At 54.0% G+C, this 25,723-nt stretch overlaps 1 protein-coding gene and 1 long non-coding RNA gene across 3 annotated transcripts; one reads left to right on the forward strand and one right to left on the reverse strand.

Moving 5' to 3' along the window:
* The first annotated feature begins 86 nt into the window (after positions 1–86).
* Positions 87–21,777, forward strand: ATP8B2 (ATPase phospholipid transporting 8B2). Of its 2 annotated transcripts, XM_070467419.1 has the most exons (28): positions 87–233; positions 2,573–2,640; positions 4,843–4,901; positions 5,271–5,384; positions 5,517–5,615; positions 5,910–5,971; positions 6,073–6,145; positions 6,448–6,518; positions 6,763–6,842; positions 7,777–7,935; positions 8,225–8,313; positions 9,729–9,925; positions 12,773–12,981; positions 13,801–13,844; positions 14,109–14,274; positions 14,440–14,628; positions 14,789–14,904; positions 14,999–15,163; positions 15,249–15,360; positions 15,498–15,603; positions 15,717–15,861; positions 16,028–16,211; positions 16,363–16,586; positions 16,860–16,943; positions 17,276–17,521; positions 17,669–17,807; positions 19,341–19,471; positions 19,702–21,777. In XM_070467419.1, exons 2-28 carry the CDS (start codon positions 2,610–2,612, stop codon positions 19,978–19,980), a joined length of 3,573 nt encoding a protein of 1,190 aa, XP_070323520.1. In that variant the 5' UTR covers positions 87–233; positions 2,573–2,609; the 3' UTR covers positions 19,981–21,777. The 2 variants fall into 2 exon arrangements, with proteins under 2 accessions (XP_070323520.1, XP_020743036.2); XM_020887377.2 differs by lacking the exons at positions 87–233; positions 2,573–2,640 and adding an exon at positions 3,279–3,563.
* A 335-nt stretch (positions 21,778–22,112) lies between these two features.
* LOC139035029 (uncharacterized) lies at positions 22,113–22,844 on the reverse strand. Its single transcript, XR_011487546.1, has 2 exons — positions 22,702–22,844; positions 22,113–22,501 (listed from the first exon to the last, which is right to left on the reverse strand). It is a non-coding gene; the product is annotated as an uncharacterized lncRNA (long non-coding RNA).
* Positions 22,845–25,723: the final 2,879 nt, after the last annotated feature.

Genomic DNA, 25,723 nt, shown 5'->3' on the forward strand with positions numbered 1-25,723 from the left:
TCACCCCTCCCCAAAACCCCCTCCCGCCCCCCGCCCTCTCCCGCCACCTCCGTCACTTCCGCCCCGCCGTGGCCGAAACTGACACAAAGTAGCGGGCCGAGGCCCCGGGGGGAGAGGGGCTGCAGCTGGGGGGGCGGGAGCCCGCGGGGAGGTGAGCCGAGCGCCCCCCGCCCCAGCCCCCGGCATGGGCAGGACGGGGCCGCCGGGGCGGGCGCCGAGCGCTGAGCGCTGAGGTGAGGCGGGGGCAGCAGCCCAGGAGCGCGGCGCCGGGAGGGCAGGGGGAGATGCGGCTGCGGACTCGGGGTTGGAGTGGCCGGGGAGGACAGGGAGGGAATGGGGAGTCGGAGCTGCGGTCAGGTGGAGGGGAGGGACTGGATGACTGGAGGGAAGATGGTCTTGGGTGCCTGAGAGTGGGAGAGATTCAGGAGGCCGTCCGCAGGACGGGAGGGTGGGGTGCCGGCGGGGCGCGGGAGACCATCGCAGGGGCGCGGGAGTGCCGCGGACGAGCTCAGAACCGCCCAGAGAGTTTTGGGGGTCAGGAGCGTACTCGGGGTCCGAAGGTTTGGGCGCCTGCAGAAGGGAGTTAGGGAATAGTAGGCTTTGTCTCTGTAAGGTGGAGGTCTCTGCGTGAGGAAACCGAGGTTCAAGGAGAGGTGGCAGCGCTGGGAGTTGGGAGCTGGGAGTGAGTCCCGGGTTCTGTCCTTGACGACGGAAAGCGGCCAGGTGTCGGTGGCAAGTGAGCTGGGGGTCCTGGATTCCCTTCCCTTCTGTTTCCCTGACCTGCCCAAAAAAATCCCTGGCCAGCTTCCTCTGAAACAAGGGGTCAGGCTTCCTGGGTTTGGGCTGGAGGAGAGCAGGGGCCAGGCCTAAAGGAGGAGCCGGTTTTCCTCCATGGAGCACTGCCTTCTTCCCAGAGCTGGCTATTTTTATCCCAAATGTGGCTGCAGAGGGGGCTGGGGCAGGGTGACGGGGCAGAGCGACGTGGCTAATGGGCCTGGGTTCAGAAAACCTAGGCTGTGTGAGACTGGGAAGGAGCAGTGAGAGAGGGTCCCTGTTCCCAGGTCTCCCTCCGCCCTTTCCTTTCTATTATGGCCCCCCAGAGGGGGTGAAGTCTGGGGCCAAGCCAGCTCTCAGTCCCCCCAGGGTCTCAGAGGTAAAACAACTTTCCTGGTTGGTGTCCAGGCTCCTGACTCCTGAGAGCCTTGCCGCTCCTTCATTAACTCTTTCTTAGGACTCAAACCCAGATCTTGGGGCTGAGAGTGCTTCTAGATGAGGGCGGGGCTGGCTATGGAACTTGTGATGCCCACCCTTGCATCCTCTCTCTTAACCTCTCTCTTCATGCCCCACCTCCTATGACTCATACTGTAGACTGGGTGGAGACCCTGGCTGGGGGCCCTGTAGTAGGGCTTGGCATCTTGGAAGAGGTTTTTATTCCTGAGCCAGGCACCCCTGGTTGCCAGGGTTGGGGAGGGTCTGAGAAGTATTACCTGATTGGGGTTCAGGAAGGGAGTCCAGCTTAGTGAACGAAGAACTGGTGTGGGTGACGGCCTTGCCCAGAGTGTGTAATTATAGAGGTTGGGCAGACAGACAATTAGTATCTCTTGGGGCTGACAGGCTGGAGGAGTGTTCCCAGGAGGCTGGAGACAGGGAAACCAAAGGGGAGGAAGGCTCTCCACCCAGATAAAGAAAAAGGAGGTGACTAGAGGACCCAGGACCTGGCTCGCAGTTTCCTTTGGGTCAGGCTAGGATGAGGCTCTGTGACTGTGTCTTACAGGCCAGGCCTTTTACCTTTTTAGGTGAAAGGATGAACATGGGGAGATGAAGCAGAAATCTATCTGATGTTCCCTGAGCTTGCAACCCAGTGCCATACTGACTAGACTAGGCTTGGGGTGGAAGAGAGAGAGAGGGATGCCTGTCCATCAGGGTTGAGAAGACCCCTTTGTTGGTCCAGAAGAGCAGCTGTCCCAGACTGAGAGGAAGTGGTTTGGGGACTGTGTGCAGGAAGTGAAGGCCATGCCTCTACAGTGAACTCCCCTAGAGTAGGTGATAATGGAAGCCTTAGTAGTGGGGAGGGGGGAGTGAGAAGATTATAAGCTTTTTGAGAAGGGTGGTGCCTGCCCACCGTTTCCTGATGCTCTGCCAGGTGTTTCCTGGCTCATGTTCCCTCAGCCCCACCGCTTGGTGGAAATCCTGCTTTCCAGTAAACACAGGCACCCACTCATGCCACCAGGAGAGCACTCAGGGCATCCGTGGTCCCGGGCTGGCTTCTTTTGGAACTGTGCCTTCCTGCCCATATCTGGCCCCTTCTCTTTGTGCCCTTCCTTTCCCTGCAGGTCTTGGTTTTTATTAAGTGTCAGTCCCCCCCATGTTATCCAAGGCAGAGGCATCGGGGGAGGTGTGGGGAAGTCGCCTCTTTTTCAGGGACCTGTGGGGGCAGTGAGAGCAGAGAGTTGGTGTGGAGTTCCTGGGGAAGGCTGGGGAGGGGCGGGATGGGCACTGGGGAGGAGTCTGGAAAGGGGAATGAAGGGTTGCCCTCAGCTTCCTGGCCTCACGCCTGTGTCACCTTCTCCAGGGTCTCCCATGGGATTGCTGGGACCTTGCTGGGTGAGATGGCATTGTGCGCAAAGAAGCGCCCCCCAGGTAAGACAGTCCGAAGGCGGGGCTCGGGGGTCCCTGGGCCTGCCTGGGGTGGCTGTTTTTATGGCTCAGGGAGCACAGGGAGGACGGACAGCAGGTAATGGGTGTGAAGGAGGGTAGATTGCAGCCTCTGTCCATCCTGGGGGAAGCCTTAGGAAACCACATTCTTCCCCTTGATTCTCTAAGCTGGTTTTTCCCCCAGGAACTTGCTGAAGACTTGCCCTTCACCCCCAAACACATAGACTTTTATCTTGGGGCGCCTGGAGCGCCTGTTCTCTGTTTTGGGGAGTCCGGGTTGCGTGTTCCCACCGTCACCCCTCTGTCCTCGCACTTCATCTCCTCCCCTCATTTTTCCAACCATCCCGGTCCTTCTTGTTTTCCTGCGGGCGGGGGTGGGGGTGGGAGGCGGTGGGATGAAAGCGGTTGCCCTGGACAACGCTGGCAGTCCCCTCACCCGCATTGGCCGGGCTGAGGGAGGCGGGGCTCGGTGCTGGCTTTCGCCTACGCGGCGCGCTGGCAGGCGGCTGCCCCTGCAGTCGGGGGAGCGGGTGGGGGCGGAGCCTGGGGCGTGCGCGCAGAGTCCCGGGCCACTCAGAGCGCGCCTGCGTCCGCGGGGGGCATGGGGGGCGGCGGCGGCGCATCTGAGCGCGTGGCGTCGCCGGGTGCGGGCGGCCGCGAGGATGGCCGGGGCTGCAGGTGGGGCACGCGCCCGACGGCCGGGGCTCCCCTCTGAGCGGCCGCAGCTCCTGTGCGTCCCCGGGGGGCCGCCCCATCGGAGCCGCTGAGGCCGAGGACAGACCGACAGACAGCCCGCCCTTCCCCCGCTCAAACTGGGATCATGACGGTCCCCAAGGAGATGCCCGAGAAGTGGGCCCGGGCCGGGGCGCCCCCTTCCTGGAGCAGAAAGAAGCCCTCCTGGGGGACAGGTAACGGGAGGCAGCTATTGGCAACTCTCCTGAGCCCTTAGTTCCCCCCACCCTCCCGTTCGCTTGTCTCCGGCCTACCCCCAGTGTTCCCATATCCTCTGCAGACCCAGAGATCCCGGCTCCGAAGGGTCTGGCTCTACCGCTCCCTTTGCATGCTCGTTGTTGACTGCGCAGGCGACTCAGCCTGACGGGTCCCCTTTGGGGAAGTTTTGGGAGTAAAGTGACCAGGCAGGGAGGCAGAGGATGGGTAGGCAGAGGATGCTGTGGTCTGAGGTTTTGCTACTGCAGTGTACTCTGCAGGGTGCTGAGGAGAGCAAGGGAAGGCATCTGGAATGCTGCTTTATACTCCAGGACAGATTTGTCCTGATGTTTACTGCCTAACCAGGGTACCCTGTTTTTCAGCTTGTGGTCCTGACCACCAGAGATGGGCTGGAGAACCCATCTAGGACACCTCTATGTTCTGGGACCCGAGCTTGGTGCCTGCAGTCCCAGATCTGTGGGTGTTCAGAATAGGTGTATTTCTTTAGTCACTTGGTTAGTGACAGATGTGTTGTTTTAGGGGAAATACGTGCAGACAGCACAAGAAAGGTTACGGTGAGAGAGCGAGTGCTTCAACTACATCCCATTCTTCCCTCTTTCATCTCTGTCTCAGTCTGCATGACCCATATCCCTGACCACCCCCTCTCCTACTTGAAGACGAGCTTTGAAATAAGATGATGTCATCGTGGGCCAGTCAGAAGCCGCTGCTGGTGACATGTGACAAGCAGAGGCGTCTGTAGGGGGGACTGCACGTGGGGCTGGGATGCTGCCGCAAAGCAGTTCCAGGGCACCATGACCCTCCGTCTTGCCACCCACCCCACCCACTGGGTTAGGAGGAGGGCAGTACCAGGGCTGAAGCTGAGGGGGTCCCGGGGCAAGGGAGCTTGGTGTCTTCAGCTGCTATTCCCCTGGAGATTCCCAGGACCGTTAATTCCTACAGCGTTAATCAAAGGGATGGGGGCGAGAAACCGGGTACCCCCGGTGGGAGACCTTGACGGTTGTTGGTGAGGAAAGGAGAGTGGCATCCTGTCCTGTGAGTGTCACACCTGCAGAGCCCAGTGGTCAGGCTGGTGGTGAGAGGTGGACCAGAGGGAAGAATTCAGTGACACCTCAGATGTGCCACTAAACTCCTTAAAACTGTGTGCCGTGGAAGGAACCAGGGGCCTTCAGAGTGGGGTGGGCCTGACAAGGTGTTGGGCCTTGTCAGTCTGCTCCTGACTGTGGCATCATTCTCTTGCAGAAGAAGAAAGGAGGGCACGGGCCAATGACCGAGAATACAATGAGAAGTTCCAGTATGCGGTGAGAGGCCCCAGACTGCCTTTGCCCTCTTCCTGGGTCTGGAAGGAGGGACAGGTGCATCCTGTCTGTCCCGGGTGGGGGTGGAAGACTGACTGTGGGAGGGTGCTTGGGGGAGGGGAAGGCAGGCTCCTTGCCACTTTTCATCTGCTGCTCTGCTGAATTTTTCATGCCCTGACCTGTCAGTGAAGTGGGAACCCATGAGACCATTGACCCCCATGAGACTCTCTTCTCTCCTCCTTTTTCCTCCTCTTATACCTCCTGGTTTTGGGGGACAGAGGTTTGAAAAGGGTAGGTGGAGGGGGCAGCCTCAATCTGGTTCTGGGTTGGCATTGGAGGGCACCTCATGATCTTTTCTTCCCCCTTCCACAGAGTAACTGCATCAAGACCTCCAAGTACAATATTCTCACCTTCCTGCCTGTCAACCTCTTTGAGCAGTTCCAGGAAGTGGCCAATACCTACTTCCTGTTCCTTCTCATCCTGCAGGTAAGCGACCTCTGGTAAATTTAGACCCTTTGCAATTAATTCACAAAGCCAACTAAAGTTAAGGAAGAGAAAAGTTTGGGGGAGCCAAGGACAGGACCTCAGAGGTGTGTGTTCTCTGTCCTTTTTTTTCAGTTGATCCCGCAGATCTCTTCCCTGTCCTGGTTCACCACCATTGTGCCTTTGGTTCTTGTCCTCACCATCACAGCTGTTAAAGACGCCACTGATGACTATGTGAGTTGTTTTCCTTCTTAAGCTGTTTCCTCACCCTCCATCCCACCCCCCCACCCCACCCCAGCCCTGCAACTCACCCTCCTCCACTTAGCAGAATTCCTCAGTGACCTTACCATCCCTTACCTGGTCCACTAGGTCTATGATATCTTGACCAAGAGTAGGGTGGGGGAGTCAGGGAGGGAGTAGACATGTGAGTGGATGTATACATGGTGGTACCCAGCATGTTCTGCATCCCACTGATCATCTCAGTCCCTTGGAGCAGAAGGTGGCTTAACCTTGCTTTCCTCTTTTCAGTTCCGCCACAAGAGTGATAACCAAGTGAATAACCGTCAGTCTCAGGTGCTGATCAATGGAATGTGAGTGCTTGTTGAAGACCGAGGGCCTTGGAAAGGAAGAGGGTCCCCTGGGAACTTCTCTAACTACTGATGGCCTTTTTTCTATCTTCTCGTTGCCTCAGCCTCCAGCAGGAGCAGTGGATGAATGTCTGTGTTGGTGATATTATCAAGCTAGAAAACAACCAGTTTGTGGCGGTAAGGGACCAGGTGCCCCTTTAGGCCTACAGGGCTCTCCTTTTTTTTTTCTTTGCAGAAAGGAGTGAGTGTTTCCTGTTGACGATTGCTTCTTTTTTTTTGACGATTGCCTCTTAAACACTCTTGGGAGGAAACTTTCTTGAGTGAGGAGCTTCTGTGTCATAGTAATATGCCTCCTTTCTAGCTGTTCATGTGCTTGGTGCTAAGCAGACCAAGAGTGCTTAGTGGAAGGAGGGATCATCAGAGAGTCCAACGGGGTGGAGGTTTGGGTCTTCGGCCTTCTCATTAGGTTTTCTTTCTAGGCGGATCTCCTCCTCCTCTCCAGCAGCGAGCCCCATGGGCTGTGTTACATAGAGACAGCAGAACTTGACGGGTGAGTTGCATGCCCAGTGAGTCCTCCTTCCTCCTGTGGGCTAGCAGGCTTGTTTCTGAAAGTGGTTCCCAGGTCTGGAGTCTGTACGTTTTGGAACATCGCTGGGTAAGAAAGGCTTTGGGTGTGTAGAAGTGTTACCTACCCAGGAATGCCTGGGGGGTGGTGATGCGCTGTGGTCAGGTGTCCCCAGGGAGAATCTACAGGGAAGGAAGGGCATCAGAACTCAGGGACACTCTCCTTCCAGAGAGACCAACATGAAAGTGCGACAGGCGATTCCTATCACCTCGGAATTGGGAGACATCAGTAAGCTTGCCAAGTTTGATGGTGAGTAGTGTCAAAGAAGCAGCTTTCCGGCAGAGGAGATGTCTTGGGTTTGGGGATCTAAATTGTGCCTTCTCTTTTTGGCTTCTTTTTGCTGTGATTATGCAGCTCCCTGGACTTTTTTGGGGGGTTGGGGGTTGCTGAGGGGGTCAGGAATGCTGGGGGGCTCTCACTTAACTTTTGAATTGATGGTCATTTCAAGAGCTCATGGCTGCTAGCTGCCTCTTTGCTGTATATGTTGAGAGAAATTCAGCTCATTCTTATTTCTTATACATGCTTCTTCTAACAAGACACACTAGGTAGGGTATAAAAAAGAAAGTTCTCCTGCCCTCCAACTCTAGCCTCCTCAGGGTCGTCAGGTTAACTGGCAGTTTAGTGTGTATTCATCCACACTTTTCTCTCTGTTTATACAGACATGTGAGCATAAATCAGTGGGATCATACTGTACTGAGATCTCTTCAACCAGTGTTTCTGTACCTCTTAAATTCATCATAAGTATCTTATGACATCTCTATGTAAAGAAATTTACACCATTCCTTTTCATGACTATATAATGTTTCATAGAATTGATGCTTTGTAATTTATTCAGCTCTCCCCTGACCGTACAATTGTTTCAATCTTTTGCTGTTCAGATAATGCTTCAATTAAAAAAAATATATAATGCTTCAATAAAATTCTTGCCAGCTATGCTATTATCTCTGTAGACTAAGTCCCCAAAGTGGGATTACTGGGTCTGAGGGTATGTGTGCTTTTCATAGGAATTCATGCTGCCTCCTTCCTTCCGCAGAAAGTTGCATCAGTTCACACCCCCACCAGCAGTGTGCGGATGGGCCCACATCCTAACCCCCTGTCGCCGCAGCTGGTTTTTCTGTGCTGTTGTCTTGTGGTCAAGCTACAGACCACACCTTGAGCAGGTGCACTCCTGTCTTCCCTTCAGGTGAAGTGATCTGTGAACCTCCCAACAACAAGCTGGACAAATTCAGCGGAACCCTCTACTGGAAGGAGAACAAGTTCCCCCTGAGCAACCAGAACATGCTGCTGCGGGGCTGCGTGCTGCGCAACACGGAGTGGTGCTTCGGGCTGGTCATCTTCGCAGGTGAGCCCCGGGGCCATGGAGGGGAGGGCGGGAGCGGCACCTCTGCAGGTGAGCCCCCGGGCCACGGAGGGGAGAGTGGGAGCGGCACCTCTGCAGGTGAGCCCCCGGGCCACGGAGGGGAGGGCGGGAGCGGTGCCTCTGTGGCCTTCAGCAATGTGGGGAGAGACTTGAGCGAGTCCTGGAGCCATGCCTCTCATCCACCCCGATGTCCTATAGACTGGATACCCGGGCAGAAGCCTAGAGGCAGATCTGTTGTTTGGCTTTCCCAGCCCTTCCCATGCCTTTCTAGGTCCTGACACTAAGCTGATGCAGAACAGTGGCCGGACAAAATTCAAGAGAACAAGTATTGATCGCCTAATGAACACACTGGTGCTCTGGGTAAGGCTTCCCACAAACGGTTCCTGCCTCTACCCTTCTGGTTGTCCTTGGGTGGGTCCCGTTCCTCCCATCTCTCCTCCCTGGTCAGTAGTCAGTCTTCAGGTTTTAGCTTTAAAGCCACTGGCAGGTCAACCACTCCGAGGCAGTGTTTATTTCAGGCTCCTTTTGGATTTGGAAGATGTTATTTAAAAAACCTTTGGAACATGTATGAACCAACAACTTAAAGTTAAAACAAATCTTCCGTTCTCTGGATTCCAGTTATGATGGTGACTTAGTCTAGCACGTGACTTTCTGTTTGCTTTTGCCAGGGACAAGGCGGCCTTCATGGGGACGGAGCGGGAATTAAAAGAAAAATTTCCATTTAGATGATGGAGAACAGGGTCTTTTCCCCTGACTTCCAAGAGCAAAGGATCCCAAGGGAAAAGTTTCTGTTTTAGTTGTTGGCAGTTCCTGAATTCTTCTCTTGTTTTGCTAGAAATCTGAGCTCCTTGTCGAGCTCTGCTCCCCTTCTTTCACCCCCACTGCCTACTGCCTGCCCCCCACATGCCAGCTTGTGAAAGCTGGGGCCAGCCTCCTGTGAGAGTTTCCTCCCGGGCCTTAAAGGCTTTGCAGAAACCTAGTCTGAGAGGCTATCAGGCCAAGACTCTTATCGCCCCCTGGTGGTCCTTGGGCATCAGGATGGTTTCTGCTTTGCTTTGAAGCATCTGGAGTGGAGGCAGCTTTGAAGATAGATGTCTGAAATCACGCAGTGGTCTCAATTTTTTTTTCTTTCAACCACGAAAGCTTTCTTATGATTCTTTTTCAAGCTTTGCAGGTTTTTTGACTATTAAGTCTACATTTATGAAGACACAATTTGTGTCCCTGGTTAAAAATATTTTTTGGTTGGGGAATCCCTGGTGATCCAGTGGTCAGGACTCCACAGTTCCACTGCAGGGGGCAGGAAACTAAGGTCCCACATGCCGCGTGGTATGGCCAAAAAAATTTTTTTTTTAATTTTTGGCAATCTGTATGAGATAATGAACATTACAGAAACGTGTTTTTGTTGGCTTATAGAGGCTTAGCTCTGGTAAATGGGTGATTTCCAGTAGATTTCTTTGGTATGTTGAAAGTAGCTTACCTCGACCTTTACCATCTTTGAGGTCTCCTGAGGGTTCTAGAATATCTGAGTGGAAACTGCACAACCCTTTCAGCTTTCTCAGAAAGCAGTTGAGAAAAGCATTGTGAGAGAAGGCCACGTGCCAGTTGATCACCAGTTCTGGGTGCTTCCCACTAGAGCATGCAACTATTTTAAGATACCTGAGCCTTTGAGGGCTCTGGGTACTGGTGGTAACCTTCAGGGATTCACTTGGTTTTGAGAACTTCCTAAGGGCTTCCTTGGTTTTGCAGCTTAGCTTCTACTTTTCATTCCTCTCCAGATTTTTGGATTCCTGGTCTGCATGGGGGTGATCCTGGCCATTGGCAATGCCATTTGGGAACATGAGGTGGGGACACGCTTCCAGGTCTACCTGCCCTGGGATGAGGCGGTGGACAGTGCCTTCTTCTCTGGCTTCCTCTCCTTCTGGTCCTACATCATCATCCTCAACACCGTCGTGCCCATATCACTCTATGTCAGGTATGCCGTCTCTCTGCCGCGGGGTCTCCAGGGAGCTCAGGCAGTCCTTTGGCAGACTGCTCTCTTCTCTGAGGGTGAAATCCTCGAGAGGGAACTTGGGGTCCTCTCCTTCCTGTGCTGTGAACATTTTATGCTATCTGTTTATCTTCATGGGCAAAGCAGACTTCACTGCAGTTTCTTGGCACTTTGGATTGTATTAGAACAAAAGTCATGTTGATTTATATAGCTCATACTTATCACATGCTGACTGCAAAGAAGCAGGCTAGGTGCGGTGGCACACAGATGTATTAGGAATGGATTTCCTTCCCTCCAGGAGCTTCAGTCTAGTAGAGGGAGCTAAATCTAAATACGTTATGAAACAGAAGGGGAACTAGTGCTGTTAACAGTCATCCTACCTTCAGTGTTATGCTTATGTGTGAAGCAAGGGGACACAGTTGATGCATAACATAGCTTCTGCCTTCAAAAGCAGCAGACTGGTGCAGGAAGAGAGGTGCAGACAGTGTAAGACACCAATGCATCCCACTGAGATACCCCAGAGGCACAGAGTGCCATGAAGATTGGAAGAGCATTGCTCCCCATGCAGTTAATCAGGGAGGACATCTCTGAAGAGATGGCTGTTGAGCAGGACTTTGAGTGGTGGCAGGGAGGGGTGAAGGTGAGCCTGGAGGAGAGGGCTGGACACAAAGGCATGGAGATAGGGACCTCGGAATGGTTGGTCCTGGGACAGTTCGGCAGGAGCATGGACCCTGAGTGGGGGCCTGTGAGATAGAGAGCTGGGAACATAAGCATGTTCTCTGTTGTGAAGGATCTTGAATCTCTGCCAGTGGACATTCACTCAGTAAACCATTAAAAGATTCTTTAAGAAAAAATCTAAAGAATGCTTTAGGAAATGTTGGCTGGCAGTGGCATACAGCATAAATAGGAGGAAGAGGACGTCTTGGGTATTTTTGGGAAAGAAAATGTTAACAGGAAGTAAAGAGAGGAAGGGGGAATGCTGGAGGAAGAAAGAATGGCAAGAAGAGAGGTCTCTTTGTATTTAGTGCCTTGTGCTTGAGACAACCTGTCACTTTTTTTTAATTTATAAAATTGTATACTTTATTGTTATTTTTTTGGCTGTGCAGCTTGTGGTATCTTAGTTCCCCATCCAGGGATCAAACCCCAGCCCTCAACTGTGAAAGCTCAGAGTCCTAACCACTGAAGCACCAGGATTCCCAACCTGTGACATTGTTGAGGACATTAGGGGGATGCTCAGAACTCTTATGCTTTTTCTCGTTCACATAGATTCCCCAGACAGGCTCCTTGGATCTCCCACTCGCCCCGAGTCCTAGTGCTGCTGACAGTGGGCAGGAGATAAGGAATCTCTGTGCTGAGGGTGGACAGTGGGGTTTCTGTGAAGTATTAGGAGGAGACTCAGAAGGCTTGGGGTTTAGTCCTGCCCGCTCAATAGCCACGTGACCTCAGGCCAATCCACAGTCGCTTAGGGCCTCGGTTTTCTCATGTAAAATGGGACAAGTTCCATCCTCTTCATAGAAACATCTTGGTATCAGAAATAGATTGGAAAATACACTTTAAAAATTAAAATGTTAGAAAATAAATAAAAAATTAAAATTAAAATGTAATTTCATTTTTACTGGGACTTCCCTGGTGGTCCATTGGTTAAACCCAGTGCTTCCAATCCAGGGGTCACAGGTTTGATCTCTGGTCAGTTGGGAAAACTAAGATCCCACATGCTGAGTGACGCGGTCAAAAAACTATTAAAAAAATTAGATTATTGTACAAATATCAGGTGGTAGCATGTCCATCATTATCTGCGACTCTGGTTCTTTGTTGCTATTTAAATCTTTTCTTGTTTCCAATCTGAATTTTTTTTCCATCTTTGGATTTTGCTCTCTGGGTTTTGTATCCAAGTTCACGCGAAGCCCATGGTAGCTGCCTGAGAAAGTCTCTAGATCTCCTCAGGTTACAATGTGTGTATTTGGGGAGGAGGGCAGGGAGGGGACGCTTGATCAGCTGAGTGGGGCACAGGCCACGAAGGCATTTCCCACCGGCTCATTTTTGGCCTGGTAAGGGGATTCTGACAGCAGCCCCAGTCAGGTGGGAAGCAGGGTTCCGGATGTGGCCCCATTGCTTGGCTGGCAGGACCCAGACGTGGGGCTGTTTCTGAGATGCTGACAGTCCAGATCCCAAAAGCCTTGCCTTGTAAAGAGGCTGACGTGAACCGACCTTAGGAGAGCCCCGCTATGGTGTGGATTGGGGTTGCTCCCCGGATTCCTGAGGCCCCATCCCCTTCTGGAGTCAGCATCTCAATGTGCCCCACCTGCTCCCTGAGCGCCCCAGGTCGGCTTGTGCAGCCCAGAGCCGGGCAGCTTGGGCTCGGGCAGGGAGGTGGGGGCTCCGGGGCTGCCTCGGTTTCCTCTCCCTGCAGGGCGTCTGTGATGCTGTGGCCCGCGCAGCACCCTCATTATTTCTCTTTTTTTTCTCCTTCTTCCCTCTCGCACTTTCTCTTCTTTTCTCTGCATGGTTTCTGTATTATTAGCCCAGAGGTAAGAACTGGTCGAGTGCCTTGTCCGCAGTCCGTCCTCCTCTGCCTGTGCCGTCTGTCCCGCCTGCCCAGGCCCTTTGCACCTTTTTGTCTGGAGGGCTTCAGAGGGTCGGGGTCGGGGACCCCCTTGGCCGGTCGGGAGTGGCAGGCTCCACCTTCAGGCTCTCCTTGCCACCCTCCCTGGCCCAGATGTCCACTCCGCTCCTTCTCGTCTCTCCCCCGGCGGACGGCCTGCAGCGAAGGCCCGTGGGGGTGGGCCCTGCTGCCCTTCCCACCCGCAGCCTCACCTCCTGTCCCCTGTGCAGTGTGGAGGTCATTCGCCTGGGCCACAGCTACTTCATCAACTGGGACAAGAAGATGTTCTGCATGAAGAAGCGGACGCCCGCCGAGGCCCGCACCACCACCCTGAACGAGGAGCTGGGCCAGGTGGAGTACATCTTCTCCGACAAGACGGGCACCCTCACCCAGAACATCATGGTCTTCAACAAGTGCTCCATCAACGGCCGCAGCTATGGTATGGCCATGCCACTGGGGCTGGGGGCTGGAAGGACCATGCTGCCGGGGCTCCCATGCTGGTCTCGACATCTGGGCTTTACTTCTTTCCTACTGGGGTCTGTGGGGCCTTGAGAGGGTCTGCTCTGCGCCCAGATCAGGAGGCAGACCCTGACGGTGCTCCCTCCTCTCCTCTGCTGGTGCCCGTGCCGTCTCTCAGCTCCAGGCAGTGGGGCCGCTCCTTGGTGGTTTGAACAGATGCCCAGGATGCTGGCCGCTGGGCGCCCCCGGCCAGGTGGGACCTTGTCAGCCCTGGCAGAGTGCTAGCCTCTCCCCGTGTTGCTGCCCAGGGTCCCTGTGAGTCTCTGGAATGTGACCGTGGCCTTCCCAGCGTGGCCCCACTGCAGTGGCCTCGTGGCTGAGCTGCTGGGATGGCTTGGGGACAGGGTGCCTGGGGTCTTTTATGCCGAGTGAGCCCCTCTCCTAACTGCTTTCTGTACTAACCCAGGCCTGGAGGCCCGGTGTGAGGCTTGGTCTGGTGTGTGGGCCTAAGAGCGAAGGGGCCTGGAGCCCCGGGGCGTGGGTGTGGCCTTGGAGCTGCCCTGTGGGCAGAGCCGGAGCCCGGGTGGGGATGGGGAGCCGAGAGTGCCATGGCTTTGAGTCCTGGCGTTCTCAGGACCCACGGTGCCTGTGCCTCCCCTCCTCCTAGCCAGCCCTGCTGAATCTGGGTGACGCTCACTCAGCCACAAGGGTCGCGGGTCCCAGCTGCCTGGGGGTTCGGTGCTGGCGGCTCCTCCCCTGGCTCTGACACTGCTCCTCCTCCTCTCCTGGCCGTGTGTAGGTGACGTGTTTGATGTCCTGGGACACAAAGCTGAATTGGGAGAGGTAAGGTCCAGCCTCCATACTGGTTCTCGGTGCTAGTTAAACACAGGGTGCCTGGCCAGGGTTGGCATAGTCAGGGGTGACGTGTTGTCTGGCTAGGGTGTGGAAGCTGCTTGGAGGAGATGGGTGTGGTAAGGAAGACTTGGTGGCGCAGGTGGGAATCTTGAGGTTAGCAGTGGACAGGATCCTGGTGGGGACCACCCCGCCCCTCCCCAGGAAGCAGCCTGGGGACCCACCCTTTCCCGATTGTCCTCTTACCTGCTCCAGAGGCCCGAACCCGTCGACTTCTCCTTTAATCCTCTGGCTGACAAGAAGTTCTTGTTTTGGGACCCCACTCTCTTGGAGGCTGTCAAGATGGGGGACCCCCACACCCACGAGTTCTTCCGCCTCCTCTCTCTGTGTCACACCGTCATGTCAGAAGAGAAAAGCGAAGGTGAGCCGAGGTGCTGGCCTGCGCTTCCCCTACCTGACTTGGACTCTCAGGTTGAGCTGTGCTCTGCCTGTGGCCTGGCCACCTGGGGTTTCCTGGGTAGGAACACGCAGCTGGTGGCTGAGAGTGGGGCCACTAACACCACGCTTGTTCCTTCTCCGCGCCCAGGGGAGCTCTACTACAAAGCCCAGTCGCCAGATGAGGGGGCCTTGGTCACTGCAGCCAGGAACTTTGGTTTTGTATTCCGCTCTCGTACCCCCAAAACCATCACTGTCCACGAGATGGGCACCGCCATCACCTACCAACTGCTGGCCATCCTGGACTTCAACAACATCCGCAAACGGATGTCGGTCATAGGTGAGGCCGGGATCGGGCTGCCGGGGGCGTTCGGGGGCAGCATGCAGGCCTGGGATGGGTGAGGTGTACTGGATGACCTTGGTGTGTTGCAATTCAGGGGCTTTACCTATCTGAATATCCCATTCTTTCCTGGGACATTTTCCCCCTGCCCCACTGACAGTGCGGAATCCAGAGGGGAAGATAAGACTATACTGCAAAGGGGCTGACACCATCTTGCTGGACAGACTCCATCATTCTACCCAAGAGCTGCTCAACACCACCACTGACCATCTGAATGTAGGCATGAGGAAGGGAGGCCCTGTGGTTCTGCTGCTCTCAGTGTGGTGGTAGGGGACTGGGGACTGACTCTCTTGACTTCTTCCTCCTTCAGGAGTATGCGGGCGAAGGGCTGAGAACCCTGGTCCTGGCCTACAAGGATCTGGATGAAGAATACTACGAGGAGTGGGCCGGGAGACGGCTCCAAGCCAGCCTGGCTCAGGATAGCCGGGAGGACCGGCTGGCCAGTGTCTACGAAGAGGTTGAGAGCGACATGATGGTATGGTCTGCAGAGTGGGTCAAGGGTGGGTGAGGAGGGCCTGGGCCTAGACTCTTGTGCTAGGGACCCTTGTGGTTATTTTCAGCTACTGGGTGCCACAGCCATTGAGGACAAGCTTCAGCAAGGGGTTCCGGAGACCATTGCCCTCCTGACGCTGGCCAACATCAAGATCTGGGTGCTGACTGGAGACAAGCAAGGTGAGAAATCTGTAGGGCAGAGGAGACTGCATCTGGATACAGCCCCATGGGGTCCTGGCAAGCCTAGAACACTGGGCTGGCAAGTGCACTGACTTTGTCAGGGGCCCGTCTAGAGCGCCTGCACTTTCTTTTGGTAGAGACGGCCGTGAACATTGGCTATTCCTGCAAGATGCTGACGGACGACATGACAGAGGTGTTCATCGTCACTGGCCACACGGTCCTGGAAGTGCGAGAGGAGCTCAGGTAAACAGACCTAGATGCTCTGCACCATACCTAGGGGTCATGCACAGGTTTGCTGAATGGGCTGGAATCCTGCTCCTGTCCTGGCCGACCATGGTCTTGTTTCCCCTTCACAGGAAAGCCCGGGAGAAGATGATGGATTCATCCCGTGCTGTGGGCAATGGCTTCACCTACCAGGAGAAACTTTCTTCTTCCAGGCTCACCTCTGTCCTGGAAGCTGTGGCTGGGGAGTATGCCCTAGTTATCAACGGGCACAGCCTGGTGAGTGTTGCCACCCTTAGCTTGGGCAGGATCTTTTCAGAGAGCAGCTGTTATGTCTTACCTTGTTCCCGTTCCCTGGACGTCACTGGGGCTGTGGTCTTAAAGGTATTGATCCCAGGTCTCTCCTGGAGCACATGGAGTTTGCTCAGTGCGATCTGTCTTCCAGGCCCATGCGTTAGAGGCAGACATGGAGCTGGAGTTTCTGGAGACGGCCTGTGCCTGCAAAGCTGTCATCTGCTGCCGGGTGACTCCCTTGCAGAAGGCACAGGTGGTGGAACTGGTTAAGAAGTACAAGAAGGCTGTGACCCTGGCCATCGGGGATGGAGCCAATGACGTCAGCATGATCAAAAGTGAGTGTGGACTGTGCCCGTGTGGCGGCTTGGGCCCTCGGGCAGGGAGAGAGACCCAGGGAGGAGTGATGACAGAAGGTGCAGACAGAACATTGTGGGAATCTGAAGTGTGTGGCCGTCTTCATCTTCCTGTCGTCTCTTGTCTCTGCAGCGGCTCACATTGGCGTGGGCATCAGCGGGCAGGAAGGGATCCAGGCGGTGCTGGCCTCTGACTACTCCTTCTCCCAGTTCAAGTTCCTGCAGCGCCTTCTGCTGGTGCATGGACGCTGGTCTTACCTGCGAATGTGCAAGTTCCTCTGCTATTTCTTCTACAAGAACTTTGCTTTCACCATGGTCCACTTCTGGTTTGGCTTCTTCTGCGGCTTCTCAGCCCAGGTAACGAGTTCCCCAGTCCCGTGGCATGCCTGTCCTTAAGCTCCTTGGGGACGGAGATTGTGTCTGTCCTGTTCATTGCTTGGTCCCCTTAGGGTCTAGCTGTTGTCTGATGCATGCATTAAAGAAAAAAAAGACTTGTTGAAGGAGTGGAGAGCAAGTTCCAGAAAATTCCTTAGGCCTTCCCCTGTACCACGTTGGCTGTCTTCCTCTGCCTGATTTGTAGTGAAGAGAGACTGCGTGTTCACCCCTTTCTTGCTCCCTTTTTCTTTCCAGACAGTCTATGACCAGTACTTCATCACCCTTTATAATATCGTGTACACCTCCCTCCCAGTCCTGGCTATGGGGGTCTTCGATCAGGTATGGGGGAGCTGGGTGACCAAGTGGGTTGGGAAGAGGGGCATTGCTGAGAGGGGGTCACCCAATAGTGGTGGGCATGTGGCACTTGTCCCTACTGCCTGTGGCCCCTGGAAAAGCAGTTCCGTGAGCTGGCAGAGTGTGGCTGACTGGCCCTCCCTCTCAGCCACTCCTGACCTTAACTCCCCTGGGTTGCTGAACAAAGATTGACTTGGGGCTTGAGGTTGAGTCTAGCTGCCAAAGATTGTAAAAAAGGAGGCAGGGACAAAGTCTGCCCTCGTCCCCCCTGAGGTGGGCAGCTCCTGAGCCTCCTGTGCTGCTGGCCCTGTGTACAGGACGTCCCGGAGCAGCGGAGCATGGAGTACCCTAAGCTCTACGAGCCAGGCCAGCTGAACCTCCTCTTCAACAAGCGGGAGTTCTTCATCTGCATCGCCCAGGGCATCTACACATCCGTGCTCATGTTTTTCATCCCCTATGGGGTGTTCGCTGAAGCCACTCGGGATGACGGCACCCAGCTAGCTGACTACCAGTCCTTTGCGGTCACCGTGGCCACCTCGCTGGTCATCGTGGTCAGTGTGCAGGTAGGAGGTGGTCCGGGAACTGCCCCCACTCCCAGAAAGAGTGAGTCTCCTGTCCCTGGGGTGCCCTGGGCACTGCAGTTCTGTTCCTGGGAGGGGGACAGGGTTTGGGGGGCTGCTCCTTCTGCCTGTGACGACTGCTTTTTGCAGATTGGACTGGATACTGGCTACTGGACAGCCATCAACCACTTCTTCATCTGGGGCAGCCTGGCGGTTTACTTTGCCATCCTCTTTGCCATGCACAGCAATGGGCTCTTCGACATGTTTCCAAACCAATTCCGGTTTGTGGGTGAGTCCCTCTGGCTTTCCCTTGAGTCAGTGAAGGATCACAATCATTCTGGGACTAACAGGGAAGGTTGGCATTTATTCAACACTCCTTATGTGTCACTTATTCTGGATGATGCCATGGGGATCTAGGTGTATCTAGTCCCTGGCCTCTCTGGGAAGGACTGGTACAAGAAGAGAAACAGTGATACAGATACCTCATTTGCGGGATTGCGGAGAGGTCATGAGTGGCAGAGGGGCTGGAGGAGTGGAGGAAATGAGGTTGGAAGGTAGGGTTGAGGCAGAGGGTTATGGATGAAAATCAGTCCAGATCTTTTATAAGTCAAGGCTAAGAACTAAGGGGTTTTTTTTACTTGTAATTTTTATTTTTGGTTGTGCTGGGTCTTCATTGTTAATCACAGGCTTTCTCTAGTTGTGGTGAGTGGGGGCTACTCTCTGGTTGCAGTGCATCGGCTTCTCTTGTTGCAGAGCACAGGCTCCCAGTCTCTAGAGCACAGGCTCAGTTGTTGGGGCGCATGGGCTTCGTTGCTCCGAGGCATGTGGGATCTTCCTGGATCAGGGATCAAACCCATATCTCCTGCATTGGCAGGCAGATTCCTTACCACTGAGCCACCAGGGAAGCCCAGAACTTTGGATTTTAGAGGGTTTTGAGCAGGGAAATGTCATAAACTGATTTATGTTTTTAAAGGCTCACTCTTCCTGTTTTGTGGATGATGAAAGGTAGAGCACAGAGACTTCCCTGGTGGTCCAGTGGCTAAGACTCTGAGCTCCCAATGTGGGGGGCTCGGGTTCTATCCCTGATCAGGGAACTAGATGCCGCATGCCCCAACTAAGATTCGGCACAGCCAAATAAATTTAAAAAAGAGGACAGATGTGGAAACCTGGGGAGACTAGCTAGGAGACTGTAGCAGTAATGTAGCAGGTGAGAATGATGGTGGCTTGGAGCAGAGTAAAAGTGGTGGAATCCCATAGGTATTTTGGAAATGGAGCTGACAGATTGGATGGGGGCCTGAGATGGTGGGGGTGGGAACCAGGTTGACTTTAGAGCTTTTACTTGGAGCAGCTTAGTGGGTGGAAGCGTCTCCTGAGCCAGGGAAGACGTGGAGAAAATTGCGAAGAGAGGAAACAGTAGTTTACTTTGAGCTTTGTGAAACTGAGATGAGCTGAGATGTCAGGTTAAGGCAGTTAAAAAAACAGGTCTGGGGACATCCCTGATGGTCCAGTGGTTTAAGACTCCGAACTTCCACTGCAAGGGGTATGGATTCCATCCCTGGTTGGGAGACTAAGATCCTGTATGCTGTGCAGCACAGCCAGAAAAACCCCACAAAAACAAAAGCAAATCTGAAGTCGTTTGGGGAGAGTTTGGAGCTGGAATCCAATTTGGAGATAAACATTTGGGGAGCAGAAAGAGGCCAGAGATGACTTAAGTTTTGAGACTGGGAAAGTGGGGCTGCCAAAAAAGGAAATGGGGAGCTCTAAGGGGCTGGCCTTATGCCTGCTCTGTGACTCCTGAAGCCCCCGGCCCCTCTTTTCCCAGGTAATGCCCAGAACACCCTGGCCCAGCCGACAGTGTGGCTGACCATCGTGCTCACCACGGTCGTCTGCATCATGCCTGTGGTCGCCTTTCGGTTTCTCAGGCTGAACCTGAAGCCGGATCTCTCGGACACGGTGAGAGGCCGGGCTGTCTGCTTTGGGGATCGGAGATGGTGCGTCCCAAGGCCCTCGGGCTTAAACACTGCTGCAGTTTCTGTCAAGTGTGTGGGTGGTGAGGCCTGTGCTGTCTGGGAGGTTCCCGGGCCTGCCCAGTCCTCCGTGCTCTGGGTCCCTTCTCAGAGGTAGTGTCTGATGCTCGCTCGCTGACAGAGGCTCGTTCCCTCATGCTGCCCTACTCTTGCCAGGTCCGCTACACCCAGCTGGTGAGGAAGAAGCAGAAGGCCCAGCACCGCTGCATGAGGCGGGTGGGCCGCACTGGGTCCCGGCGCTCTGGCTACGCCTTCTCCCACCAGGAGGGCTTCGGGGAGCTCATCATGTCTGGCAAGAACATGCGGCTCAGCTCCCTGGCGCTCTCCACCTTCACCACCCGCTCCAGCTCCAGCTGGATCGAGAGCCTCCGCAGGAAGAAGAGTGACAGCGCCAGCAGCCCCAGCGGAGGGGCCGACAAGCCCCTCAAGGGGTGAAGGCCAGAAGGCGGACGCTCCGTGCCGGTGATCAGTCAGCTCACGCGGGGCTGGCCGGCCGGCCGCCCAGAGGACAGCGTCTGTCTCAGAGCTGCGGGTCCTCATTCCTCGCCTAGGTCCTCATCCCTTCTCTCCTGGTAGACTCTGTCCTGCTGGTCCTGCTAGGAGCGGCTGGGGCATCCCCAGCCCAGGGCCCTCTGAGCAGCTGGGAGGGCAGAGGGGGCGGGCCCCAATCACAGAGTGGGGCTGGGGTATTGGCCACCAGCCCCCGCTAGGGGCTCAGATGTGGACCCAAAAGCAGTAGAAAAACTGTGAGAGATTGTGTCTGCCCTGCCCTGCCTGGGAGCCCACAGGGAGACCGTAATCTCTGTATTTTTTTACTCCCGCTCCCCAGAGGGGCCCCAGGGCCCCGTTCCTGAATTACACAAGAATGTATCATGCCGGGAAGCCAGAGACCTGCGGGGCCTGGGCCCCTCACAGGGTGTGCGTCTCTCTTTGATTTGTGTTTGTGTCCAGTTTGGTTTCGTCTTTTTTTTAATTTGGCAAGTGGAGGCGGCCTTTGTGTGACTTTTATGTTATGTTGGTGTCTTAACTCTCCGGGGGAAGAGGAGGCCGGCAGCCCCGGGTGTACCCCAGCCTGGCTGGAAGGGGAGCAGCTTGGGGGGAGCCCTTCAGCAGCTGGTGCCCTTGAGGGACCCCGAGGCTGACCCGGGAGGGAGCTGCCCATCAGCCAGAGGGTGTTGGGAGAATATACAGGGCTGTTTGGTCCTGTCTCCTTCCTCACCTTGAGAGTGATGTGCTGCCCCCTCCCCCACTCCCTCCCGCCCCACACAGCTAACTCCTGGATTCCGTAAGTCCTGCTGGTACCGGACTGGAGCCTGGGAGAGTGGCCCCGTCCTTCTCAGTGACCCAAAGCTGGGTGTGAAAAGTCGTCCTGAAAACATTTTCTGTAATTGCGAATTTAGACCTAAGTTCATGGGCAGAGTCCATTCTGACTTCCCTTCTCCCTCCTCGTTGGTGTCTTTCGGCACCTGAGGCGGCCTGGGATGGGAAGCTGAGCACCGGGAGGTGAGGCTGAAGGGAAGCCCACCTCTGCTGCTGCTTCTGGCAACAGGGGTCCCACCCGCTCCAGGCCCGGCATCCGGCAGGAGGTGGTGGGGGAAGGCAGAGGAGACTCGGTGCCGGGCCCGGTCTGGACAGCAGAGCCCCGGCTCGGCAGTCTTTCCTCTCCACAGTCCACACCTACGAGCTCTTCCCCTAGTTAGGTGTCTCCCAAGTTAGTTGCCCCCAAATCACCTTGGGCAGAACTTTTTCCTTGTATTTGGTAGTGGAGGGGTTACTCAGGAATGGGGTGGAGCTGGGAGTGAGGGATGTGGTAGTCCCATGGGAATTGGAGGTGTTATGGTGAGGCGGGTGGGTGGGCAGGGGACAGGGGTGGGGAAAGCTTGACAGGGAAATTCCTTTTGGCCACACGGTTTACAAATTCAACATCATGTCTGTTTGTGTGTCTCTCAAGGTGAGAGTCTGATTTTTATACCAAAGAAGAAATGATTTTTTTTCATATTTGGTTTGTCTATATTATATAAATATAAATATATATATATATATACAGTTATATATATTATTTTTTTGGTTCTCTCTCATTTTTTAGGGAGGGAGGAAAGTATCAAGTTGCATTGAGCTGTAATTAAGGAACATTCTGTATAATTTATGACACATTTCTATACTTGCAAAAATTATATCATTTTATGGATATAAGAGAAAAATGCCTTTTTATAAAATTGTGATTTCTGAAAAGTGTGTGATTTGTCTCTTTTCTGATGCTTTACCAAGATTGGTGTTAAAAGTAAAGACAGAAAACTGTTTTCTTACGGAATTGGCTGGGTAGATGAGAACCAAAGTGAAGAAAACTGAATCTGACTGGCAGGGTAGAGCCCCACCTCCTTTTGCACACCTCTAGGGATCAGAGTTTCAGCTGCAAGTTGGGGCAATGGGCGGGACTGAGGCAGGTCACAGGGACTTTGTGTTCAGCTGATGGCTGGGTACTTAGGACCTTGACTGTTTGCTTTTCCAAACAGAAGCCAAACTCTCATTCCTAACACACCAGAAAGTCGGGTACACATAAGGAAAAGTACTGAGTAAAAAAAATTTTTTTTATTCCCACCCCATGCCTCTCCTGTTGGCACAGGCTTCATAGCCTTCCATCTTCCTGGCTTTTCACAGAAGTAAATATTAATGAGCCTAAGTATTAGAGATGAAGACTGCAGGAATTGAAGGTTAGCGGATAAGGTGAGCTTTCCTCCAGGGAGGGAGATGGGTGAGGGACCCAGGAAGCTCGAGGCCAGTGCTGGACTCTGATGCCGATCAACACGCCTTTCCTCTTCTGACTTAACCAGTCTTCTCTGTTGTAACAATCCTCTTCCTCCCCTTCTTCCTTCTCAAAAACAGATTTCTAGGAATTCCCTGGCAGTCCAGTGGTTAGGACCCAGCACTTACACTGTAGGCAGCCTGGGTTCCATTGCTGATGGGGAAATAAGACCAAAACATGAGGCACGGCTGGCTGAAAAAACATTTACAAGTAGGTGCTTAAGCTTAGAGGAAAGATGCGGAGATAAAATCAGTTTTCCTCTTAAGGAGGAATAGTCCAGGGGGAAATAGCACACGACCACCCCCCACCCCCACCCCCCCCCCCCCCCCGCCCCCCAGGGTCTGTGTACCTGCCTCCACACAGGAAGAGCCTGTCTAAGTACCAGTCAGCCTCTCACCAGGGTCTTTCTGGACCCTGGAGCCTCAGACAGCAAGTGGCATCTGGCCTCGATCCCCAACCCCCAGGACACAGAAACCAGCCTTAATCCCTTGAGGCTGGCTAGGATCCCAATTTTCCTGTTCTGCCACCTTTCACCCTGACCAAAGGGCTGATGCCCCCTCCCGCTGTGACCAATCCTCAGTGTCTCCACCCCCACCTCCACTGCTGATCTTTAAGAGAGGTTTCAAAGTGCTATTCAAGAATTTTCTCCCCTGCAAATGAGGTCTCCCCTCTCCCAAGATCCCATTATGCATATCTGAGAGGCCGGGTCTGCTCCCAGACATCTTTTCTCCCATCCACTCAGATAATCCATCTCTTCTCCTGGATTTCCTGTTTTTCTTCCCTGCGCTCACTGAGGACTTGAGTGCCTGGCCTACTATCTTCTCCCTTCTCCCACCATCGGCCCAGTGTCTGAGAAGTCTGATGCCCTAGCTTTGTCCTCCCATGGCCTCCTCACTTCTGAGGGTGTTCACCTCCTCTCCACAAACCAGCACGCTCCCGTGGGTGCCCACCGTCATTGGGAGGGTCACCTCTGCAAGGCCACAATCCGGCATCTGACTGCCTGTATCCTTCAGCTCCTCCACTCCCAGTGCATGTTACAAACTCTTCCGTCTCTCCTGCTCACGCAGCTCCTTTGTGTGGGCCCTCACTTCTCATCCCAGCCCAGAGCCTGTGGTCTGCTATTAAATCGCTTTGCCCAGCAATACTCTGATGCTGGGGAAGCCTGCCCTGCCATGTGGTAAACTGTCCATGAAGAAGGAGAAAGCCTCATGACCGTGTTGTGTAGTGTGTGCGTATGTGTGTGTGTTGCTTAGTCATGTCTGACTCTTTGTGATCCCATGGACTGTAGCCCACCAGGCTTCTCTGTCCATGGGATTCTCCAGGCAAGAATACTGGAGTGGGTTGCCATGCCCTCATCCAGGGGATCTTCCAGACCCAGGGATTGAACCCGGGTCTCCCACATTTGAGGCATATTCTTTACTGTCTGAGCTACCAGGAAAGCCCCCATGTTGCATAGAGGAGCTGGGAATTCACGGTCTCCCACCTCGGCAGGACTGTCACACTTTGAGGCAATGCTGTGAATCTCTGCTCACTTTCATTCCACTTCCTTTCAATGACATTCCTAACTTTCACCTCTTTCCTCAACTCCTTCCCACCACCTCCCACTCTACCCTATGCAGATGTCTCTACCTCCTACTTCACAGAGGAAAATAACTTCTTCAGTTTTCTCCATCACCTACAAGTCTCCACAGAGGCGGGGCACTCAGCCTGCATCCTCTCATCTTCCACGATCCTGCATCCATTGTCCTCTTTGTTTTACCTTCCACTCCCTCACCATGGTTCTTCCCTTTCCCAAGTAAGGATGCTCAGCTTTTCCCACCCCTCCCCCATCATCAGTCCTGTGAACTACATAGTGATCTGTGTCCTTGTCCTCGTCCCCTTTCTGTACTCCCTGCCATCTAGCTCCTCCTTGACCCACCCCTGAAATGCTCTCCCCAAAATCGCCTTTGACCTTCGTGTGGCCAAGTCCAAAGGACAGTCCTAGGTTTGATCTTACTGGCAATCCTTAGTATTTGACTTTGCTGACTTCTTTCTTTGAAACTCTGCACTCCACTGGCTTTAAAAAAAAAAAAACAATTCTTGGTTTCACTTCTGCTTCCCTGGCTTCTCCTTCTCAGTCTCTTTTCCTGGAGCTCCTTCCCCTGTTCTTCTTTCCCAGGGCGCCATCCTGTCTCCGAGCTCTTCTGGTCTGTGCAAGGTCCTTGAATAGCCACAGCCAAAGTTCATGGTTTACAGATTTGGGAGCACCACCATCAGTCACCTCCAGATCTGACTTCTCCCTCCTCAGCCCTGAGAGTGACCCTGTATTTAACTATACATTGGACCTTTCTACTTGGATGATCTACTGCACCTCACATTCCACCAGCCTCCAAATGAACATGCCTCACCACAGTACCTGCTCCTCCTACCTGCATCCTCCATTTCAGTGAATGACACACAATCTCCCCAGTTGTCAAAGTCAGACTCACAAGTCCTGGAGAAAACCCTACATGTCTGCTCTGGTGCCACCACGTTCCATGTGGTATATCTCATCTTCCTTGATGTTCAGCATGAAATGAATTAAACTGCAACGTCCTGAACCACTATTTCCCTCTGATTGTAACCAGCCAGATTTCTGCCCTCAAGGAGCCATATAGATTGAGATTCAAAACACAGACAAGTCTGCTAGAAAGGCTGGCTATTGCTACATTCCCTGGTGCTTCAGGAGATAATGGGAAGAGACCAGAGCGCTCAGGTCAGACAGGCAAGTGGCTGCAGTGTCCCATGATCACCACCCCTTCGAGCACAGAGGAGGGAGTCACTGATGAAGACCCAGGACTTTGGACTGTGGTCTCCACTGAGGAGGGATCAGCTATTAGGAGATTCCCTGCACCAGCAGCTGGAGCTCTGGAGCTGAAGGAAGGAGCTGAATTCTCCCTCTTATCTCATTTCTCAGAACAAAGTCGGGAAGCCTGAACCCACCCAAGCTTTTACATTGTGCGGGGGAGAGTTTGGGTTTGGAGCACTACCTCCTAAGCAGAGGGTGGCTCTGTGTCCTATGAAAGAAAATGTGGTCTGTTCTAGGCTTAGTGCAGACTCTCCTCAGGGGCTCCATCCTCCTATCTTGAAAGACTGTGTCCTGACCCTGGTAAGAGACACTGACCTCCTGTCTGACTCTCCCGATCCCTCTGGAAGCTATCCAGTTCTCAGTGAGTTGCTGGGAGCTGCGTTGCAGAGGCAGCTGCCGAGCCAGCCAGGGAGGGTGTAGCCTTTATCTGGCAGAGCTGAAACAGGGAGGTCTTTCCCAAACATTTCCTCAGGCCTAGAATCTATTAAAAAAAAAAAAAAGTTATGAGGTGTTTCCCCTTAAGAAATGAGACTTTCTGGACAAGAGCA

The sequence above is a fragment of the Odocoileus virginianus genome, chromosome 5 (assembly GCF_023699985.2).
Source record: "Odocoileus virginianus isolate 20LAN1187 ecotype Illinois chromosome 5, Ovbor_1.2, whole genome shotgun sequence".
Taxonomy (NCBI): Eukaryota; Metazoa; Chordata; class Mammalia; order Artiodactyla; family Cervidae; genus Odocoileus; species Odocoileus virginianus.